Source organism: Rattus rattus, chromosome 12 (assembly GCF_011064425.1).
Source record: "Rattus rattus isolate New Zealand chromosome 12, Rrattus_CSIRO_v1, whole genome shotgun sequence".
Lineage (NCBI taxonomy): Eukaryota > Metazoa > Chordata > Mammalia > Rodentia > Muridae > Rattus > Rattus rattus.
The window spans coordinates 90,239,300-90,260,710 of NC_046165.1; the positions used below are offsets into that span (position 1 = coordinate 90,239,300).

The window sequence follows — 21,411 nt, forward strand, 5'->3', positions numbered from 1 at the left end:
CAGAATGTACATCAAAATCACGGAGGCGCTTAAAAACCGACCTAGAGAGTGGTAGTGTGTCATTTACTCATTTTTAGTGTAGTGGAGTCTTGCCAGGAGCTGGGCACGAGGCTGTGTGCATGAATCCATTGCTTCTGACTACAGATGTGGTGTGACCCAGCTTTCTCAGGAAGTCTGTGACTTCCCTGACATGACAGACTGCACCCTGGATTCTGTGAGCTGAACACTCCCTTCCTCTCCCGAGTCGCTTGCATCAGAATATTTTGCCACAACAATAGGAAAGGAAACCAACACACAACTGTCTTCGTCTTAAAAATATTTTCAGGGACCATAAGTAGCGGCACGTCTCTGTAACCCTGGTTCTGAGGAGGTTGAGGGAGGAGGATGAGTTCAAGGCCAACCTCAGCAATGTGGAGACTCAGTCTCATTTTTTAAAAAAAAAGCTGTACAGATTTTTACTTCAGTTTGACTTGGTTTTTGGAGTAGGTCTCACTACGTGGTCCCAGTTGGCCTGGAACTCGCGCCGTAGACCAGGATGTACTCAAGCACATGGAGATCTTCTTCCTCTTGAGTGCCAAGATATAGGCATGTGCTAGCCCACTTGGCACCTTTACAAAGTGTGGTCAAGGCTGAGAAACAATTGTGTAAACTAAAAGATAGCGTAAGATCTAAGTATATAAAATAAAATATAAATATAAGGGAATTACAAACATTCACTAAACAACGGATGAAAAAGGACGTCAGCAACTTTAAATATCGCTAGCCTTATTGCGGTTTAGCTATTCAGACTCAATGAAGAGAATTCACCATCCTCATTTCAGTAATCATCTTTCTGAATGTTTCTCCTGATGTTCATCCACTCGTACGAGAACCATTTGTAATCGCTTTTCTATCACTTTCTATGCCCTACGTTGAAATAAAGAGAAAAAACTTAAATTAAGGAATCTTGGTTACCACTGGTAAGGGAGTAAGTAGATTAAAGATGCCCACTCAGTGTCAGACACTATAGAAACCACACAGAAAAGGAAAACGAATGGATGCTTCATGTGGTGATGGTAAAAGCAAGGCCGGTTATACAGTGGCCTGGGAAATGGCGGGCACAGCATCAGCATGCATGCAGTAATGTCTATTGACATGTGAGGGAAAACCGACATATTGCCCTGCTCCTGACGGGAGAAAGCACAACCTATACCCAGCCCAGACACAAACAATACTGGGGAGTAAACAGAAAAATAGGAGTGGCTTCTTGATATGTCCTACTGAAAATAATATGACTGGATGCTTACAGAAGGTCTGGATTCTCTAAAGCAAACAACTGTTTTACTAAGCGTATGTGGGTGCTTTGCCCGCATGTATGGTTGTGCACTGTATGTGTGCCTGGGGCCCAGGGAAACCAGAAGAGGGTGTCAGATCTGCAGGAACTGGAGTTAGATGGTTGTGATCCCCAATATGGGTGCTGAGAATTGAACCTGGGTCTTTGGGAAGAGGAGCCAGTGCTCTTAACCCCTGAGTCATCTCTCTGGGATCAAGAAAAATATTTATCTGTAGATTTTGCTCTAATGCTGCCTGAAGATTATTTCATTGCCTTTGGAATCATCATCAAAAGGAAAGGCTTTTCCCATTGTGATCACTAATGTAAACGTAGCCACCTGGGGGCTTTCATTTTTTCTTTTAAACACTTGCTTGGGTTCAGTAAGCCAGTCCTTCTGAAATCTGATCCCCTTTCCTCGTCCTCTTAGTCTTCACATCGCTGCCCTTCTTCCGTATGTACAAGAGGCATCTGGGAATAACAACTAAGGGACCAGGACGGAGAGGATCAGGAAGGTGACGACACACGGGAGAAAGACTCACTGGACACTTAACTTTAACTGTATAATTAATTTCTAACTATATTATTATTGCTGCAGGTTGGAAGCTTAAAGACCTCTGTGGTAAAAACCTGAGAGTAATACTACTGGTGGGTTATGGAGTCTTTAGGAAAGGAAACCTAATGGCGGGCTCCTTGGGTTCAAAACAGAGGGGCCAATCCATCATGGAGACAAATCTCCAAATGTGAACCAAAATAACCTTTTCTCTTTATAAGTTGATTGGCTCAAGTATTTCATTATAGTAACAACTGAATAGCATACTTAACTCAAAAAGAAGCAAATGTAAAATAATGAATAATTTGGATTTAAACTCCCCTGTTTGCAGAATTAGATGACATTTCGATTTTGACATGCAACCAGTTTTGACAAATGACAGGTGTGTGTGTGTGTATAAAGTTCAGATTCACAAAGGGCTTGTCATTTAACATGAAAACATGTTCTCTCTCACCTCAGGGTGGTTGAGTTCTCCTTCTTCTTCCTCGTAGGGCCCCCCAACAATGAACTCGTCAGGGATGTTATTAGCTCCAGGAGCAAGAATGTTAGCGATAGGCCATTTTTTAGGCCTGGGAACAGGCTCTCTTTCCCCGCCGAGCTTCAGATTCCCGTTCTTGAATATCATAGTGTAGTCCTTCTAGAATGAGAAACGCAGACGTCAGGATGCCTGTAGTCCTAGAACGAGAGACGCCAGGCGTCAGGACGCCTGCAGAAGGCTCTGGAATGGATAAAGTCTGCTTGGTACCTTCCCAGTGGAATTCTGGGTATTCTTTCCATGATGGTCTGGTTCTGTCTAGGGGCCTGTGCCCTTTCTTCTATTTGTGCTAAGGTACGACTCCGTGAGTGACGGAAAAGATGGTAAAGTGCAAATTACTCTTTCGGAAAGTCTTTGAAAAGTTTTAGGAATGAAAGTCAGGCATCTCTGGACCCACCTAAACCCCAGCGGGTGGACAGTGTCAGGCTGTGGGCGGCACAGGACAGGACATTAACTTATGGCACCTTGGGAATCCAGCTAGAGCCTTAAGTGTTCCTGTATCTAAAAATGTGACCTAAACAATACCTGGAATTAAGAGAGAGCCGTGCACAATGAGACACTGACACAAAACCCATCAAACAGTCACATAATTCATGTATAAGCATACCAAAACATGGCGACCTTCAAATGATGTTCTTATTTCAGAGCATAACTACATGTTGATTAATAAACTACATGGAATGTGAAATGTGAAGGTATGAAAATGTAAAACCAAAGTGTTAAATTTATAAGCCTAAAACCAAATCCTAGAGTGAGTTTGCATGCAGTCCTGGCAGGGGGAACCTGGCCGCGAGTCCAGGCTTGCTTCAGCCCGTGTACGCATCGGAGGTGGGGCTTTACCTCTCCGACCGACGGGACTTGCAGACCAACCATGTAGTTCTGCTGAGGCCCGACTGGCATGAAGGACTCAGGCACAGAATAGGCCGCCTCCAGCGTGACCTTCAGGAGATTGCTCGCTGCGACCTGGGCTGGGGTCAGTAAGGGCTCTGTCACAAATACCTTCACATCAAGACTGCATGGCTATAAAATAAAATAAAGCAACGTTTGTGAAAACTGACATAGGTCTTCATTCTTTTTATCATCATCTACCACTGCTCAAGATGGCGCCAGCTACTCCAAACGGAGGAGATGAAGAGTCAAAAGGAGAACAGGAGAACCCTACGCTGAGCTAGACTCATTCATCCTAACCAGTGAGGAAAAGCACAAACACAAATATGTCTGCACAGGAGCTGGACGGTTCCACACTGGGTGCCTAGCAGGCACTCACGAAGTGGGAGTGGGCGCTTTTTTTTTTTTTGTTAGCCTGTATTCTAGGATTAGTGGGGTCTGTGCATGTGGGATGTGTATATGTATTCAGGTATGTATGTGGCACTGTGAGCACAGGAAGGTTAAAGGGCAACCTTGGGCATGTTTTCACTTTCCACTGGGATGTGAAGGCCCATGTCTGGCTTTCCATGGATTCTAGGAATTTGGACCTAGGCCCTCATCCTTGAATAGCAAATGCCTTACACATAAGCCATCTACATCACCGTCGTCTCTATACCATCACCATCATCACCATCCTCATCCTCATCATTATCACCACCATCATCACCACTACCACCACCATCATCACCATCATCATCACCATCCTCATCACCATCATCATCACCATCATCATCACCATCATCATCACCATCCCCATCATCCTCATCACCATCCCCATCCTCACCATCATCATCATCGTTGTTGTTATATTATTGTACAGGCCTCACTGTGTAGCCCTGGCTGTCTTGGAACTCACTGTATACACCAGCCTAGCCTCGGACTCTACCTGCTTCTGCCTCCTAAGTGCTGGACTTGAAGACATGTATCTCCACACCCATCCCTGTATAACTATTTATTATAATTTGAGTGCAGTGTTTTATAATGAGATATTTTCTTTATTATATTATATATATACATGCCTACAAACCCTGTTTCTTTTTTTAAGATTAATTTATTCATTTTTATGTATATAAATACACTGTCACCGCCTTCAGACACACCAGAAGAGGGCATCAGATCCCACTACAGATGGTTGTGAGCCACCATGTGGTTGCTGGGAATTGAACTCAGGACCTCTGGAAGAGCAGTCAGTGCTCTTAACCTCTGAGCCACCTCTCTAGTCCCCATAATAAGATATTTTTAAGTATCTATCTATGTATTTGTGTATGTGAGTGTGTGTGTGTGTATACACCTAACATTCTTACACACAATACAATAAAAACATTTAAATGTGTATTATAATCTTACAATTACAGATTTAAAATTATTATTTAGTTACATGAATGGGTAGGTGGTCAGAGGACTGAGCTCAAGGTCTGGCACCAAGTGTGCTCCACACTGAGCCATCTCACTGGGCCCTTAAGTGTGTATTGATTACTAACGATATGCTGACAGAAGACGCATTTCCTGTCATTAAGAAACTTGAATTACAGTGTAATGAGTTACGACAAATCCTGAACAAAATACAGTTGCTGAGAAGCACCAGAGAGGAAGAGAATAATTAATGGCTGGGCTGGAGAAGAGTAGGGAACAATGCTCTCAGGTCCAGCTTTTGCAGAATATCAAGGAGTTTGTGACTTGGATCAACAAGTGAAATAAAGAAAAAGAATTCTAGGTCCAAAGAAAAGCAACCGTAAAGGGGGCTGAAGCAGTGAGCTGCCTTCAGGCGAAGTGAGGACAGTTCAGGACACTGGAACAGAACGCATAGGGTGTATGAGTCAAGTCAGTCAACTGGGAGGCTCCTGCTATCAGGAGTGTGGGTTGCTTGCACACACACCACACAGTGGAGAAGACTTGAGCCACACCAAGCAGGGGAAAGGTGTGATGTGATTTCCTTTTAGTTGCTATGTAAGCAGCAGGAAGGCTGAAGCGGGGTCATGTGCCAAGGCTGTGCATAAGGACCCCATGAAAGCTGAGGCAGCATTGAGTGGAAAAACGGTTTTTAAAAAAAAAGCGTTTAAAGAGGCTTAGGAGGGGGCTGGAGAGATGGCTCAGAGGTTAAGAGCACTGACTGCTCTGGTGGAATTGGAGGCCGGTCCTTAGGAACCGTGGCTGTCACTCAGATCCTGTCATGTAATTTCAGGAACGGGCAAGACCATCGGCCAGAGACACTAAGACGACAGACAGAGCACATTCAGAGGAGGAGAGCGAGCTCGGCTTAGAATGCTGTATCTTAGATGTTTATAGGGCGTCATGGCAGAGAACTCCAGTGCATTGCAAAATCTCACATTCCGAAATTCCGGACGCGGCGTTGGCTGGTACTATTGAATTACAAGTCTCCAACCAGAGGCAAGATGCTGTGCCTACATGGGCAGTACACGGTCATATGTGTAATATGTCATAATTCATATATAATTCAACCCACGGGTGCATACTCAAGAAGCACTTCCAGGGCTGGAGAGGTGGCTCAGCAGCTAAGACTGCTCTTCCAGGGGCTGGGATTTAGCTCAGTGGTAGGCGCTTACCTAGGAGGCGCAAGGCCCCTGGGTTGGGTCCCCAGCTCTGAAAAAAAAAAAAAAAAAAAAAAAAAGAACCAAAAAAAAAAAGACTGCTCTTCCAGAGGTTCTGAGTTCAATTCCCAGCAACCACATGGTGTGTTGAAGAGAGTGATAGTGTACTCACATACATGAAGTATGGTGTGTTGAAGAGAGTGATAGTGTACTCACATACATGAAGTATGGTGTGTTGAAGAGAGTGATAGTGTACTCACATACATGAAGTCGAACCTTCCATATCACACTCTGGGTGAAACAGCCCATACCTGCTCTTTGCCTCTCAGTTCATCACACTGGGTTAGAGGCCATGGGGTGGGACTCGCTGTATTCATCTCTCTCACCAGAAACCTGCACTGTCGGTGCCGGGAGAGGAAGCGCCCAGTGCATTGGACTCACGTGACCTGGACCGTATGTATATCTGGCTTATGGGAGAGGCCAAAACACTAAGACTTAGAATTCCGATTACCTTAGAGCCTGGCAAAGTAGTTTCCAAGGGTGACCCCTGCACGGGGTGTAATGGGACCGTCGTTTCAAATGACTCCTCTCCTGTTAGGTCAAGTTAAGCCAAAGAAAACAGGGTCAGATCACAGTCGCTATAGGCACAGTCATGCCTTCATTTTCCACTAAAATCTTTCAAAGTCAGGGAGGCTGGGTTTCACACATTGCAGGGTATAGGGTTTTATGGGTTTTGCTATTTTTGGTTTTGGGTAGATTATACATCTGACCTTCTAGTAAAGGAAGAAGATCCACCACAGCCTGGCCAAGAGTTAAGGTCTTCTCATCTTTCTGTTTCTTTTCCTTTGGTAAAACTTCAGTCACTGTTACTAGAAAAGTCAAAGCAAAGGAAAGGAGAGTGTTCCTCACCACTCCATCAGATGACGAAGCCTCGGCAGGCAACGTCTACGTCAAAGAAAGTCAATTCGGATGTAGGATGTAGAGCACCGTGGTAAGACTGCTTGCCTGAGGTTTCAGATCAAATCCCAGGACAGACATCAATAACAGCAGCACTGACAGTTATACCAGGAGGGTGCATCAGGGACTGCACATCAGGGACTGCACATCAGGGACTGCACATCAGGGACTGCACATCAGGGACTGGGACTGCACATCAGGGACTGCACATCAGGGGACTGAACATCAGGGACTCAGGGCACATCAGGGACTGCATCAGGGACTGCACATCAGGGACTGCACATCAGGGACTGCAGTATCAGGGACTGCACATCAGGGACTGCATCAGGGACTGCACATCAGGGACTGCACATCAGGGACTGCACATCAGGGACTGCATCAGGGACTGAGTATCAGGGACTGCACATCAGGGACTGCACATCAGGACTGCACATCAGGGACTGCACATCAGGGACTGCACATCAGGGACTGCACATCAGGGACTGCACATCAGGGACTGCTGGTAGACAGTGGGAGTCACTAGCTGTGTGACTTTTGAACTTTCTGTCCTCAATTGTAAGGAATGGATATTCCTCAGAATCGTGCAGTACATATATGCAAAGGCAACTGATGCATATAGCTATCTGGCAACAGTTACTATCCCTTATTATCGGAAAGAACTGCTGCTTCCTATCATATTTGTCATTAAAAATTACTGACAGAAGTGGTGGCACTCAAGAGGTGGAAGCAAGAATTGTAAATTCAAGGTCAGCCTGGACTAATGGTGAAACTGTGTTACTTGGACATTCTTTAGAAATTAATGATTTTAGATAGGACCTCACATATCCTAGACTTTCTTCAAACTCACGATGTAGCCAAGAATGACCATGAACTTCTGATCCCTCTTCCTCTACTTCTGAGTACTGGGACCACAGTGTGCCCAGTGTCTTTGTTAGGGTTTTCATTGCTGTGATGAAACACCATGTCCAAAGCAACGCGTGGGGAGAAAGCTCATTATTTGGCTTACATTCTACATCACTGTTCATCATCATAGAAAGTCAGGACAGGAACCCAAACAGGTCGGGAACCTGTGGCAGGAGCTGAAGCAGAGGCCATGGAGGGGTGCTGCTTAATAGCTTGCTCTCCGTGGCTTGCTTAGCTTGCTTTCTTCTAGAACTCAGGACCACCAGCATGGGATGGCTCCACCCATAGTGGGCTGGGCCCTCCAATACCAATCACTGACTTAAAACACACCCCACAAGCCCAGTGTGGCATATGCTTTTAATCCTAGCACTTGGGAAGCAGAGGCAGAGGATGTGTGTGAGTTTCATGCCAGTTTGGTGAGGAGAGTGAGTTCCGGGACAGCGGGAGCTACGCAGGGAAACCTTTGCTCCAGAGGCTAACAACCTCCTCTTATGGAGGTGTTTCCTTTCCTTCTCCGTTCTTCCTTTTTTCCTTCCTTTCTTTTGTTTAGACGGGGTATCACTCTGATGCTCCGGCTGTCCTGGAACTCAGTCTGAACCCCAGGCTGGCCTCAAATTCACAGAAATCTGCCTGCCTCTGCCTTCCAAGTGGCAGCATTGTCTTTTCTGGTTTTCCAGATATTTGAATACTGTATTTTAGGTATTTGACATTAATTCTTCTCAGTCCAACATTTATCACTGAGAGTCACTGATGAGGGCTTCCTTCTCAGCGATCAGTGTCACTGTCTGTGCCTTTCTTTCACTGAAGAGTCCCCCATACGATGTATGCCAATCACATTTTCCCCACTCTCTTAGTTAGTGTTTTATTGTTGTGAAGAGACACCATGGCCCACAGCTACTTTTAAAAAAGGAAAACAGGGGTTGGGGATTTAGCTCAGTGGTAGAGCGCTTGTCTAGCAAGTGCAAGGCCCTGGGTTTGGTCCCCAGCTCCGGGAAAGAAAAAAAAAAAAAAAAACCAAACATGCCATTGGGACTGGCTTACAGTTTTAGAAGTTTAGTCCATTGTCACTATGGTGGGAAGCACGGTGGCACACAGGCAGGCATGGTGCTGGAGAAGGAGCTGAGATATTTACATCTGGATTGGCAGGCAGCAGGAAGAAAGAGTGACACTGAGCCGGTCTTGAGCTTCTGAAATCTCAAAGCCTACCCCCAGTGACATACTCCCTCCAAGAAGGCCACACAGACTCCAACAATGCCATACCTCCAATGGTACCACTCCCTCTGAGCGTATGGGGGCCATTTTCATTCAAACCACCACACCCTCCCATGTTCTTCCCAGTTTCTCCCTACTTCTCTATCCACCCTCGCCTGTCTCTCATTAGAAAACAGGCTTCCAAGGGAGTATAATATAATAAATACAATATAATTAACTGTAATGTAATATGACAAAATAACTAACACGCTGGAACAGGACAAGACAAGCAGAAGGAAAAGGAACCACTGTAGATGTAGAAACACACTTGCTCGCACACCCAGCAATCTCATAAAAACAGCAACAAAACGCTAAACTGGAAGGCAAAGGCCCTGTGGGGTTAAAAATGTAAAATTAAAACGTTAGAATAAGAAAAAAGGCCCTTGTATGATATTGTGAGACAGTGAGTCTCCAAGGCTGCCCTTGAGTTCATTTCCTGCTGGCCATGCACTGCTGTGCGTGGAGCCAACCCTCCTTCGCATGGAGTTCCTTTCCTCCATGCGATCCTTTTTCATTTGCAAGTGGCCATCAACTGGAAATGGCTTCTGGGTTAGGGAGGGGACTCCATCTGGAGCAGAGCACTCTGCACATGCTGCTTGGGGCTCTTGAACTCGCATGTGCACAGATCCATTCCATTTAGACAGCCTGCTCTCTTGGTGTCTGCCATCCTCTCTGAGTCCCCTACTCAGTCTGCCTCCTCCTTCACAGGACTCCCTGAGCCTTGAGGTGAGAAATCCTATCTAGGGCTCAGTGTCCCGAAGTCCCTGACTCTGCATACTGCCTGGCCGTGGCTCTCTATTTGTTCTATCTGTTACAGGAGGAAGCTTCTCTGATGATGGCTGAGCAAGGCATTGATCTATGAGTACAGCAGAATGTCGTTACACATCATTTTTACTGCTAATCTGTTTGGTTTTGACCAGTAATTCTTGGTTTTGCAGTCCCTGGGCTATCTAGTCTCATGTCCTTGGTCACATAAACAGTATCAGGCATGAGTCCCATGTCACAGAGTGGGCCCAAGTCAAAGCAGACATGGGTTGGTCACTCGAACAGCCCTGTGCTCTCCTTGCACTGGCATATCTTTCAGCTAGGGAAGCTTTGTAGATCAATCGTTTGTGTCTGGGTTGGTGTTTGTGCTTCTTCTTTGGTAGCATGCAGAGTGCCTTCTTGTACCAAGAATGCTAGCATGGAGGGGCAAAGGCTCTATCTGGGAACCGACTCGGCTTCTCCATGTCCAGTGAGTTGTGTAGGTGTTGTCATCAGTAATGGGGCCTTGCTATGGGTTTGTAGAGAGTAAACTACAGTCTCGGCATCAGCCTGGGTTGTTTAGGTGTTCCATGGGCCTCCTTTGGCCAACAGCTCAATTAGATGTAACCCATTCCTGGCACTCGAAGCTTCATTTGGTGACAAGAGATGGCAGGTCTGGGTTCTGTTACTCCCATAATTTGGTGCCTTGATTTAGGTCAATATATATATTCCTTCAGTTTCAGCCATCCTTCCCCAACCCCTGAGGCATTTTCTTGTGTTTGCCTCCTCTTAAATGACTTTAGCTTATGTCAAGTTAACACAAAACTATCCAGTACCACTACTATGCCCGGCTTTGGCCGGGATCAAAGCCAGGGCTTGTACACACTAGGCAAGCAAAGCCAGGGCTTGTACACACTAGGCAAGCACGCTTCAAGCCGGTCTGCATCCCAGCACAGCTTGTGACACTTTCTTAGCATGGGTCTCCTTCCTGCTCAGCTCACTCAGCTTCGTGAAACTTCAGGCTTACAAGCAGGGCACGGTAGCACACGCCCTTAGTCTCAGCACTCTGGAGGCAGAGGTGCGTGGATCTCTGTGAGTTTAAGGCCAGCCTGGGTCTACAGAGCTAGTACTAGTCCAGCCAAAGATACATAGTGAGACCCTGTCTCAGGGGGAATCGGCAGGAGGGGTGGCTCAGTGGCTAAGAGACTGGCTCCTCTCCCAGAGGACCAGGATTCAGCCCACAGCACCAATATGGTGACTTAGAACTAGCCACAATTCCCGTTCAAAGGGATCCAAGGGCCGTGGGCATTCATAAGGTACACGTACACGCAGGTAAAGCACCCACACACATAAAATACAGTAAAACGGATTTTAACAACTTGAGAAGCTTCACACTATTGTTCTGAGTTACTCTTCAGTTCTACCGTCCTTTTCCTGTCATGAGACACTAAGGACATTAATATTGTGCACACTACCATAGTTCCACGTGGACACTCTGCACACTGTCGTAATTCCAAAGGACACAAACACTATACATGCTGTCGTAGTTCCAAAGGACACTAATACACTGTGCACACTGTCACAGTCCAAAGGACACTAACACTGTGTGTGTTGTCGTAGTTACAGAAGCCCTAACATTTCTCATCATTTCTGCCCTCTGTCCTCTGTGTGGTTTAGATCAGGTAACCTCCAGCTTGCTGTTTCTTTCCTGTTTTCTTAATTCTAGTGTTGAGCCTATTCACCCAGATTTTCACAGGTTATATTTTTCAATTACAGTAATTTTAAAATATCTTTGAGTTATTTTATGTGTTTGGGTGTTTGCCTGCCTGTATGTGTGCCACACGTGTGCCCAGTGTCTGTGGGGACCAGAAGAGGTGTTGGATCCCCTCCCTGGTAATGGATTAGAGAGGTTAGCCCAGCATAAAAACTGAACCCAGCCCTCTGCAAGGGCATCCTCCATAACGAGCCTTCCATCCCTCTAGCCCCAGTCCTTTTATTTTGGTTCAGTTTTTCTTTATATCTTCTGTTTTTTTCCTAAATCTTTTCCCCCATTTGTTCCCAGAATGTCTGTAATTGTTCGGTGACAACTCATCCCTAGGCTCTTAATAAAATCCTTGCGTTGGACTTGTGACCCAACAGCTACCTTGGTGTTGCATTTGCTGACTGCCTTTGCGACTTAGTTTGAGATCTGTCGTTTCTTAAAATGACTTCCCTTTCCGCTGGAAGCTGGCCTTTCCCTGGGAGCCTTTGAAACTCTGGCTTTTACTTCTACCTTCCGCTCTGGTTAGTTCTTTCTTTTTCTGATACTCTTTTAGCAAGGGGCAGAGGTACTGCTCTGAGGTACTGAGGCCTGGTACTCCTCCTGACTACTCCACTCACTGTTGCTCCTCAGGGAAGCAGCACCCAGTTACCGGGAAAGTGACTAGAATTCTGATTCCTTAGTCATGCAGTGGGGGTGGACTAGGTCCCACAAGGACATAATGAAGTTCTGCACCACACTGGGCCTCCTTTGACATAACCAGAAGAGCCCGAGGGTCACACTGCTAATGGCAACTTAGAATAGACTGCTTTGGTCCTCTAGAGAGTCCTTCCCTAATCAACTACAGATTAAAACACATGGGGCTAGAGAGACGGCTCAGTCTATAAAGTTCCTACTGTGCGAGTATGAAACCCTGACCAATACCCACATAAAACTTGGGAGCCTGCGGCAAGCACATGTGGCCCCCATAGGCTCATATATTTGAATGCAGTAGGAGGTGAGGCCTTGCTGGAGGAGGTGTGTCATTGGGAGAGGATCGTGGGGTTTCAAATGCTCAGGCCAGGCCCAGAGTCTCTTTCTCTTCCACTTACTTTTTTTTTTTTTTTTTTTTTTGGCTGGGGGCCCAAACCCGGGCCTTTCGCTTCCCTTGCCAACGCTCTTCCCCTAGGCATAAACCCCCACCCCTTACTTTTTTTTTTTTTTTTTTTTGAGCTGGGGACCAACCCAGGGCCATGCTTCCTAGGCAAGCGCTCTACCACTGAGCTAAATCCCCAACCCCTTCCGCTTACTCTTGATCCGGATGTAGAACTCCCAGCTATCTCTCCAGCACCATGTCTGCCCTTGTGTTGCCATACTTCCCGTCATGAAGATAATGAACTAATCTCCTGATTAGTTGGTAATCAAATCCCAATTAAATGCTTTTTTATGAGTTGCCATGGTTGTGGTGTCTCTTCACAGAAATAGAACATTGACCAAGACTCTATGTTAGGGTAGGGGTGGGGTGGGGTAATCTTGAGATAGGTAGATTCCTGGAGCTAATTGGCTGGCCAGGGAGAGAAGAGAGGGGAGAGGGAAGAGGGGAGAGGGGAGAGGGGAAGAGAGGAGAGGAGAGAGAGAGAGAGAACAGGTTAAAACAAAACAGTAGAAGAGGTAGCACGCAAGTGGAACAAATTACATCAGCTATAAATACCCAGTGCGTACTGGAAACCAGAACAATGCAGATGTGGAAACCATCCGCCTCCCCATCCAGTCCATTCCACTAAGACTCTGAGCATTTGCTATGCTATAGATGTTTCTAGGAATTGAAAGTTTGCCCTGATTTTAAGAAGGGCATCCTTTAGGAGGAGAGGCAAATGAAAATGGCCACTCCTGATGGTGTGCATACAAAAGCACTGATAACACAGAATACCCAGTTAGACTTGAATGTCAAATAGACAATGGGCAATTTTAAAGCTTGTATCAGGTTCCTTGGGCTTTTCTTTTTCGAAGTAATTTCCCCCTAAAATCTGGCAACCATAAGTATTAGGATACAAAGGAAACATCTAGAAGAGAAAACAAACAAACAACTGATTAAAATGAGCACGTCATGGTCTTCGGTGCCAGAGGCGGACAAAACAAAGACCATGATGCTATTCCTCCCTGCTTTTGTCTACAAGAAGTGCAGGCATGGGGGATGGAACAGAAACTGAGGGAATGGACAACCAATAACCAGTCCAACTTGAGACCCATCCCACGGACAAGCACCAACCCCTGACACTGGTAATGATGCCCTGTCATGCTTGCAGACAGGAGCCTAGCATGGCTGTCCTCTGAGAGGCTCCGCCCAGCAGCTGGCTCAGACTGACGCAGACACCCACAGCCAAACAGTGGACAGGGCTCCGGGACTCTTATGGAAGAACAGGAGGAAGGATTTCGGCCCAGAGGGGATAGGAACTCCACAGGAAGACTAGCATAGTCAGCTAATCTGGACCCTTGGGGTTTTCAAAGACTGAACACCACTGCCACCAAACAAACAAACAGACAAACAACACACGGGCAGGGCTAGGCCTCATCACACAATTGTAGCAGATGTGCAGCTTGCTCTTCATGTGGGCCCTGAACAACTGGGATGGGGGGGTGCCCCAAAAGCTGTTGCCTACACATGGGATATGGTCTTCTAGCTGGGCTGCTTTGTTTGGCCTCAGTGGGAGAGGAAGTGCCTAGCTTCCCAGAGACTTGAAGTGCCAGGGTGGGGAGATACCCAGGGGGTCTCCACCTGCTCAGAAGAGAAGGGGAGGGGCAATGGGGGAAGGACTGAGGGAGTAGGTGACCAGGAGTTGGGCAGTGAGCAGGATGTAAAGTGAATAAGTTGGGGGGGGGTCTCCCTTCTCCCTTCACAGGGACTCTGTGCTCAGTTGCTCACTTAGAACCATGAGACTTAGGGGTTGGGGATTTAGCTCAGTGGTAGAGCGCTTGCCTAGCAAGCATAAGGCCCTGGGTTTGGTCCTCAGTTGGGGGGGGGGACTTACGGAATAATGGTTTGTGGGCGAGGTCATCTAAAGCAACTCCCCCATCTGGGCTGAGGTCAATGTTGCAAGTAAAATTGTATTTTGCAGTTCCTTCTGGAGAGACAGTGATTTTTGAAGAGTCTCCGAGAACTGCCTGATTGAATTCTGCACGGACAAAAGTAACTGGGGTGTCTCCTTTGAAGCCTTTCTGTGGGGACAAACATCACATTACAGTTTCAAATGACATGCATCTTTAAAAAGGGAGAAAAAATTACACAGGGGATAAAATCCTCTGGCTTGATTCTACTGTGCAGGAACATTAACATTTCAGAACACATTTTTATGCTTCTGTGAATATGTATACACATATATACGTTTATATGTGTGTTATTAAACGATTTATTAACTGTGCCCTTTTAAACAACAGCTCTGTAAGCTCTAGGACGTTGAATGTTCCCCCATTTCATTATTCACCTAATTCTTAGCGGTTACTACAGGTCTATTACTTGAAATCCTAAAATGGAATTACTCAGAGAGAGAATGATGAAAAAATAAAGGTAGGAAAGGAATTCTAAGTTAGATGGGTGGCTCGTGCCGTAATTTCAGCATCTGGGAGGTTGAAACTGGAGGACTGCTGTGAATTTGAGGGAGACTCGGCTAGAGAAACTCTGTCTCAGAAGAAAGGGTAAGGGGGAGAAAATTACATAGCGAAACTGAAATGATTTGTTTAAACCCTGTCAAATTTAATTCAAAAGGCCAGGTATTAGACACATGACATGGTGACTTGCTGTATACACACTACAAACACACAGCACCTCTGCTTAGAGGGAGAAAAAAATCACACAAAAACTCCCATCTTGCCCCCTCTGGGTTTCCAAGAGTCAATGTACCAAGTCATATCCATTTGTCACAGTAATGTTCACGGCTCTCACTGCGTTGGACGGCTGGTCCATGTCAGCACTTGGTCAAGTCTCTCTGGTCTTCTTTGGCCTGTGTAAAGATAACAGATGGGTTTGTTTCCTTGTGAACAACATCATGACCAGGACCACAGGACAGAACTGCAGACACATTAAAGGCCAGACTGTTTGTCCCTGTTTAACCTACGTTTTAACACACCGTTTGCCGCCTCTGCTGTTGGACCAGAAGCACTTTCAGGAAGTTGTCACAGGCATGGGTCCACTAACTGATCTTAAAGATTCCTCAACCCATAACCGGCCCAAGAAATGCAAGGGGGGGTTGGGGATTTAGCTCAGTGGTAGAGCACTTGCCTAGGAAGCACAAGGCCCTGGGTTCGGTCCCCAGCTCCGGAAAAAAAAAAAAAAAAAAAAAAAAAAGAAATGCAAGGGATCAGAAGGCAGCGACGCAGACGGTCACTGCTCACTGTTCAACCCACGGTCTGGGAAGCTCCCTTCCAAGATTGTGTCCCAGCTTTATGGAATCTTAACATGACAAAGACGTATGTCTCTGCATCGATATTTTCAAGTAATTGTTGTCCAGGTTACACCTGTAACTTTTGGCACTTGGGAAGCTGAGGCTGGAGGATTGTGAGTTCTAGGACAACTTGGTCTACATAGTGAATTCAAAACCAGTCACCCAAGGCTACGCAGACAAACCCTGTCCTACCGGATGGATGGATGGATAGATAGATAGATAGATAGATAGATAGATAGATAGATAGATAGATAGATAGATGATGTATGCTTGTTTTGAGACAGGATCTCATATAGCCTAGGTTAGCCCTTTGATAATTAGTACTGTCAACTTGACAAATCTGTACTCTCCTGGTGGTGTATGCCTGAAGGGAATAGTCTTAGTTGAATTGACGAGTGACCTCCCATGGGTAGCTCCATCCCCTGGTCGTGGGATTCTGGATGAGTAGAAAAAGCCAGCTGAGCAGTAGCAGGCAGGCACGCACTGCTCTCTGACAAGTGTGACTGGGTTCGCCAAGCTTCAGGGCCTGGCTTCCCCACCATGATGGACTGGAACCTGGTACTCTGGGCTAAGCACAAGCCTTTCTGCCTTAAGTCACTCTGTCAGAGTATTTCATCACAGCAACAGAAACAGAAAAGAGACTCAGACAGCTGAGGCTGACCCTGAACTCCCTGGGATTATTTAAGACGATGCTGTGCTGGGGGTGGAATGCGGGCCTTCGTGGATGCTGTGTAAGGACCCTGCCAAGGGAACCAGAGTCCACTATCTCTTGTTTTTTTTGTTTTTTTTTTTTTTTCTTCTTAAAGATCAGGTTTTCTACTTCAATCCAAAGTGGGATATGATGAGGAAAAGCCTTGTACGTCACTGCCAGTAAAGTGAAACAGTGTGGCCATTACGGTAATCCATATGAAGGTTCCTCAAAAAAAAAATAATAATGGCGGGCAGGAGAGATGGGTCAGTGGTGACAAGCACTGGCTGCTCTTCCAGGGGACCCAGGTTCCATCCCAGCACCCACGTGCTGGCTCACAACTCTCTCTAATTCCACTTCCAGTGGATCTGACACCCTCTTCTGACCTCCCAGGACACCAGGCTTGACCGTATGTCTGTGCACCACCTAACGTGTAAAAATAGGTAAAAATAAAATCGTCATATTATCCGTCATATATGGAGACACTTGTCCATCATGTTCATTGTATCACTACTCATAGGAGCCAAGGTGTGGATCCAGCCTGGAAGCTCACAAGACGAGTGAAGAAAATAGTCTATAAGTACCATATACATTACATAGATAATAAAGTGTAAAGAATAGTGAGCTCATGTTATCAACAGAAAAAAATGGATGGAATTGGATATGATTATGTTGAAGAAAAGTCTCAGAATCAGAAAGACAAATGTGTCTATTTTCTCTCCTATGAAGTATTTATATTTAAATATGTAATATATATGTGACAAGGAGGCGGAAGTGGGTGTGGAGGAAGAGGGTATGAAGGGAGGAGGGATAAAGCAGGACAATGCAAGGGAAAAGAGACAAACATCTCATGTTCCCTCTCCTACGTATCACCTAGGTTTAAACACACTTTACAGGAAAGCAGAAGTGGGACTGTTTGGGGGAGGGGGAGGGATGGGGAAAGTCAGACAAACGGGAGAAAGAATCTAAATTAAGTAACAAGGACTGAGACGTGTGGATATGTCATAGATTTGTTTTGTGTGTTTACTGAAAGAAAATAAATTTAAAACCAGAAGTGGAACGTATCTGTGAGGACGTCTTGTGTGTGTCTATCTGGGATAGGTGATGCCATTTGCAGCCCTTGGGCTTCACAGTCACCCTGTCATTTCCCTTTCCTAAAAGCCTGATTCTTCACCCAAATGCTTTGCAGGCTCTTTCGGGGCCTCAGTGGCACCGGCAATGTCCTTACTGAATGCGTATTTGGAACTTGTACTAACACGCCTTTGACTCCTTTTTTATTCAAATCCATTCCATTTATGTCAAAATCATTAACGGAGCAAACTTCATCAAGTTAGGGACAGGGACAGATGCTGAGGATAGCAGAGAGAAGATATAAGCCCCAAGTCTAGTGAGGAAGAGAGACGTGTTAATAGACCGAGGTGTTAGTTAGCCTTGTGACAGGCAGATGATTGGGGAGTGGGGAGGGAACTGGCTTTCCACTGTGCCTTGGTACATGCTAAAGCCTTCGCATATGCCATGCAGATAAAAGAGGAAAGTGAGTTTCCGACAAGTTTGCCTTCTTATCAGCTCACCATCGGGCACAGGTGTGCTGTAGCTGGTACCTCACTGGATCTGAGCGTGCATGTGTGAATGTGTGTACCAGGAACATCTCCTCATCGGAGGGGACCTGGAGCTAACAGAAAAGTGTAGAGTGCTGTTCCAGGCAGAAAGAAAAAGGTAAGTCAAAAGCTCAAAGGCAAAGATCAAAAAGCAAATCTCATGACCTCAGTTTGTTTGGATCATGATGTGAGAATAAATCGGAAGATCAAAGCAGAGGAAATGCAGGTCAGCTGTATTACTATGTCCCCAACACTCTAGTCTCAGCAGAGCCGATAGCTCTCCCTTCTCTAGCCTGTGGTCTGGCTTAGGGTGCCTCCCTCCCTACCCCAGCGTCTGCAGACAATGGAACCTTCATATTCTTTGCCTTCTTTACTCTCTTCTGTTCATCCTTCCTAAAGCAGACGCCACAGCTATTTAATTCACTTTGAACATTTCTTAGTCGATGAAGATTCTCTCCAATTCAGGGACATTCACCGTGGCTGGGAATTCTGCCCTTTCTCCTTCCCGGACATGTGTTTTGTTTATGAGGATGGGGTTTCGTTGGTTTACCTTGCGGTGCTAGGCAGCCCCACGCACGCCGTGGAAACACTTCACTGAACCAGATCCACAGTCCCAGACGTGGAGATCGACGACTTTCCTACTGAGTAACTGTGACCTTGCACAAGTACCCAACTCTTGCTCATGCCATCAACAAGGCATCCGTTCCTAGTCACAGGCTCAGAGGTGGGCCACAACCATCGACCTGGGGATAGGAGATGGGACTGGACCTGGCTCTGGATGAAGCAGGATCTTGGGCACAGCTGGGCTGAGCGAGAATTTCAACCTGGCCTTAGCAGAAGGGAAAGAGGTAGGAATCCTGGAAGAAAAGATCTGGGGAGTGGGAATGACAGCTATAGCCTCGGAAAGGGAATAACTATCCTACCTGAGACAGACGCCGGCTGTTTTTTGTAACTATAGCAACCAGCTAGCTCTCGCGAGAATTTGTTTTCCCTGTCTCGAGGAAGGAGGTCACTGGTTTGTGCTCTGAAAACCACGCCCCTTAGGTTTTTCTCCTCTGCAAGTTTAGGTAAAAATGTAACTTTCCACCTTTAAATTTTTTTCCCCTTAACGCTTGATTTCAATATTCACAAAAAATAGAACGATAAAATTAAAAGGAGCTTTCTTTAAGGAAAGAAGCCTAGATGTCTAAAAAAAGAAAAAGGAAAAAAAAGAAAAAGTCTTTACTAATCAAATGCCAACAGCACTTAACAACGCCCATGTTAGCAGGATGCCCTGGCCCTTGTCTCTGTTCTAGCTACTTAGAAGTCTGAGGCAAAAAAGAATTGCTTGAGTTGCTGTTTGAGGCTATACTGGACAGTATAAAAGTCTTCTGCCCTTTAAAAGTAAACTGGTAATTTAGATCTCTTCTCAAAATACCCGGTTCTCACATGCTGACTCTTGAATCTAGAGAGATATAGTTCAGTGGTTAGAAGCTCTTGCACTCTTCGAACGGCCCGATCTCAATCCCCAGTACCCACCAGGGGTAACTCCAGACCCAGTGCCTCCTTCTGGCCTCTCTTGAGTGTGTGCTTGCAAAGGTAAAAATAAAAATCTTAAAAAGAAAAGAAAAAAGTTGATTCTCAACTGGGCAAGCCAGATAGGGTCACACAGCCAAACGCTTGCTGTGTTTGCAAAGCATACACTGTACCAAGCTTGGCCCCATCACTGGCCATATGTAATAATATAATCAGAAGTATATGTACAGGGCCCAGGGTCTAAGCAACGGCTATCAAAATCATGGCTGACAGGCTGGTGTAACAGACCACAGGAGTGTGGAGTGCTCTTGCAGAGGCCCAAGTCTGGTTCCCAGCACCCACGCTGGGTGGCTCAGAAGTGACTATGATTCCAGCTCCAGGGGTCCCAGGTCACCTGATGCCTCTAGTCAACATGACGCCTGCACCCATGTGCACATCCCCCACAGGGACACACACTCGCATACACGATTTAAAACATGATTCTTTAAAAAACCTCTGCTTTGTCAGAAATCAAGAGGCTCCACGCTTGGTGAACCAATTTGCTTATCGCAGGGACACGAACAACTCAGGTGCTTGCCAGGGAGCTGGGAGGATCTGAACTCAAGGCACAGCAGTTCATGTGAAGCTGAACACGTGTGTATCATGCCAGTGCTAATTACAGCAAGATGGGATGTAGGGGCCGGGGATTCTCTGGAAATCCAGTCAGATGGGTGGCACATGCAGCAGTTGAGAAGGGACGGTCTCAAAACCAGGTTGACCTCTGACCTCTACTCTGTGGTATATATGATACTTCATGAATGTTTACGTAGCAACACTCACACGGAGGTGTGTGTGTATGCACACACAAAACTGTGATATGTAAACACAGAAGGAAATACTCAGCCTTTGAAAAAAGGAAATTCTACCCACCACACACCATTTACCACAACGCAGGTGAGCCAGGCGTGGAGGTGCACACCTTCAAACCCAGCCCCTGGGAGGCAATGGCAGACAGGGCTCTGAGTTGGAGGACAGCCTGGTCTACACAGCAAGTCCCAGGCCAGCCAGGACTCCATTGTGATACCCTGTCTCAAAAACAGACAGGCACAAAAACCAAGAAACAATCCGATAATGAGGATGAACCGTGAACTTGAGGAACTAAATAAGGTAGGCCATTTATATGACAAGTATATGGAGTCCAAGAGAACTCACATTAACAGGACAGTGACGGCTGCTAGGGGCAAAGGTCATAAAAATGGAAGTTGTTCAAGGGTACGAACTTTCAAAGCCAGTCACTATGAAACAAGACTGTCTTTAAAAAAAAAAGGGGGGGTTGGGGATTTAGCTCAGTGGGAGAGCGCGTGCCTAGGAAGCGCAAGGCCCTGGGTTCGGTCCCCAGCTCCAAAAAAAAGAACCAAAAAAAAAAAAAAAATACATGGGGCCTGAGTTCAAATCCCAGCAACCACATGGTGGTTCATAGCCATTTGTTTTTTTTTGTTGTTTGTTTGTTTTGTTTTGTTTTTTTGTTTTTTTTGGAGCTGAGGACCGAACCCAGGGCCTTGCGCTCTACCACTGAGCTAAATGCCCAACCCCGTTCATAGCCATTTGTAATGGGATCCAATGCCCTCTTGTGTGTCTGTAGACAGCTCCAGTGTACTCGTACACATAAATTAAATAAATAAATCTTTTAAAAACAAACCCCAAAATACACAACTGAGGTAAAAAC

The 21,411-nt window shown here is 46.0% G+C and overlaps 1 protein-coding gene across 2 annotated transcripts in view; it reads right to left on the reverse strand.

The window, feature by feature from the left end:
* Positions 1–15,460, reverse strand: part of Cfap70 (cilia and flagella associated protein 70) — a 60,297-nt gene extending 44,837 nt beyond the window's left edge. For both annotated transcript variants that reach the window (XM_032917473.1, XM_032917472.1), the window contains exons 1-6: positions 15,365–15,460; positions 14,496–14,682; positions 6,644–6,742; positions 6,385–6,464; positions 3,238–3,417; positions 2,317–2,499 (exon numbers count right to left, since the gene is read on the reverse strand). In XM_032917473.1, coding sequence (XP_032773364.1) covers positions 2,317–2,499; positions 3,238–3,417; positions 6,385–6,464; positions 6,644–6,742; positions 14,496–14,682; positions 15,365–15,427 — 792 coding nt within the window. In that variant the 5' untranslated portion in view covers positions 15,428–15,460. The remainder of the gene's footprint in view (positions 1–2,316; positions 2,500–3,237; positions 3,418–6,384; positions 6,465–6,643; positions 6,743–14,495; positions 14,683–15,364) is intronic.
* Between the last annotated feature and the right edge of the window lie 5,951 nt (positions 15,461–21,411).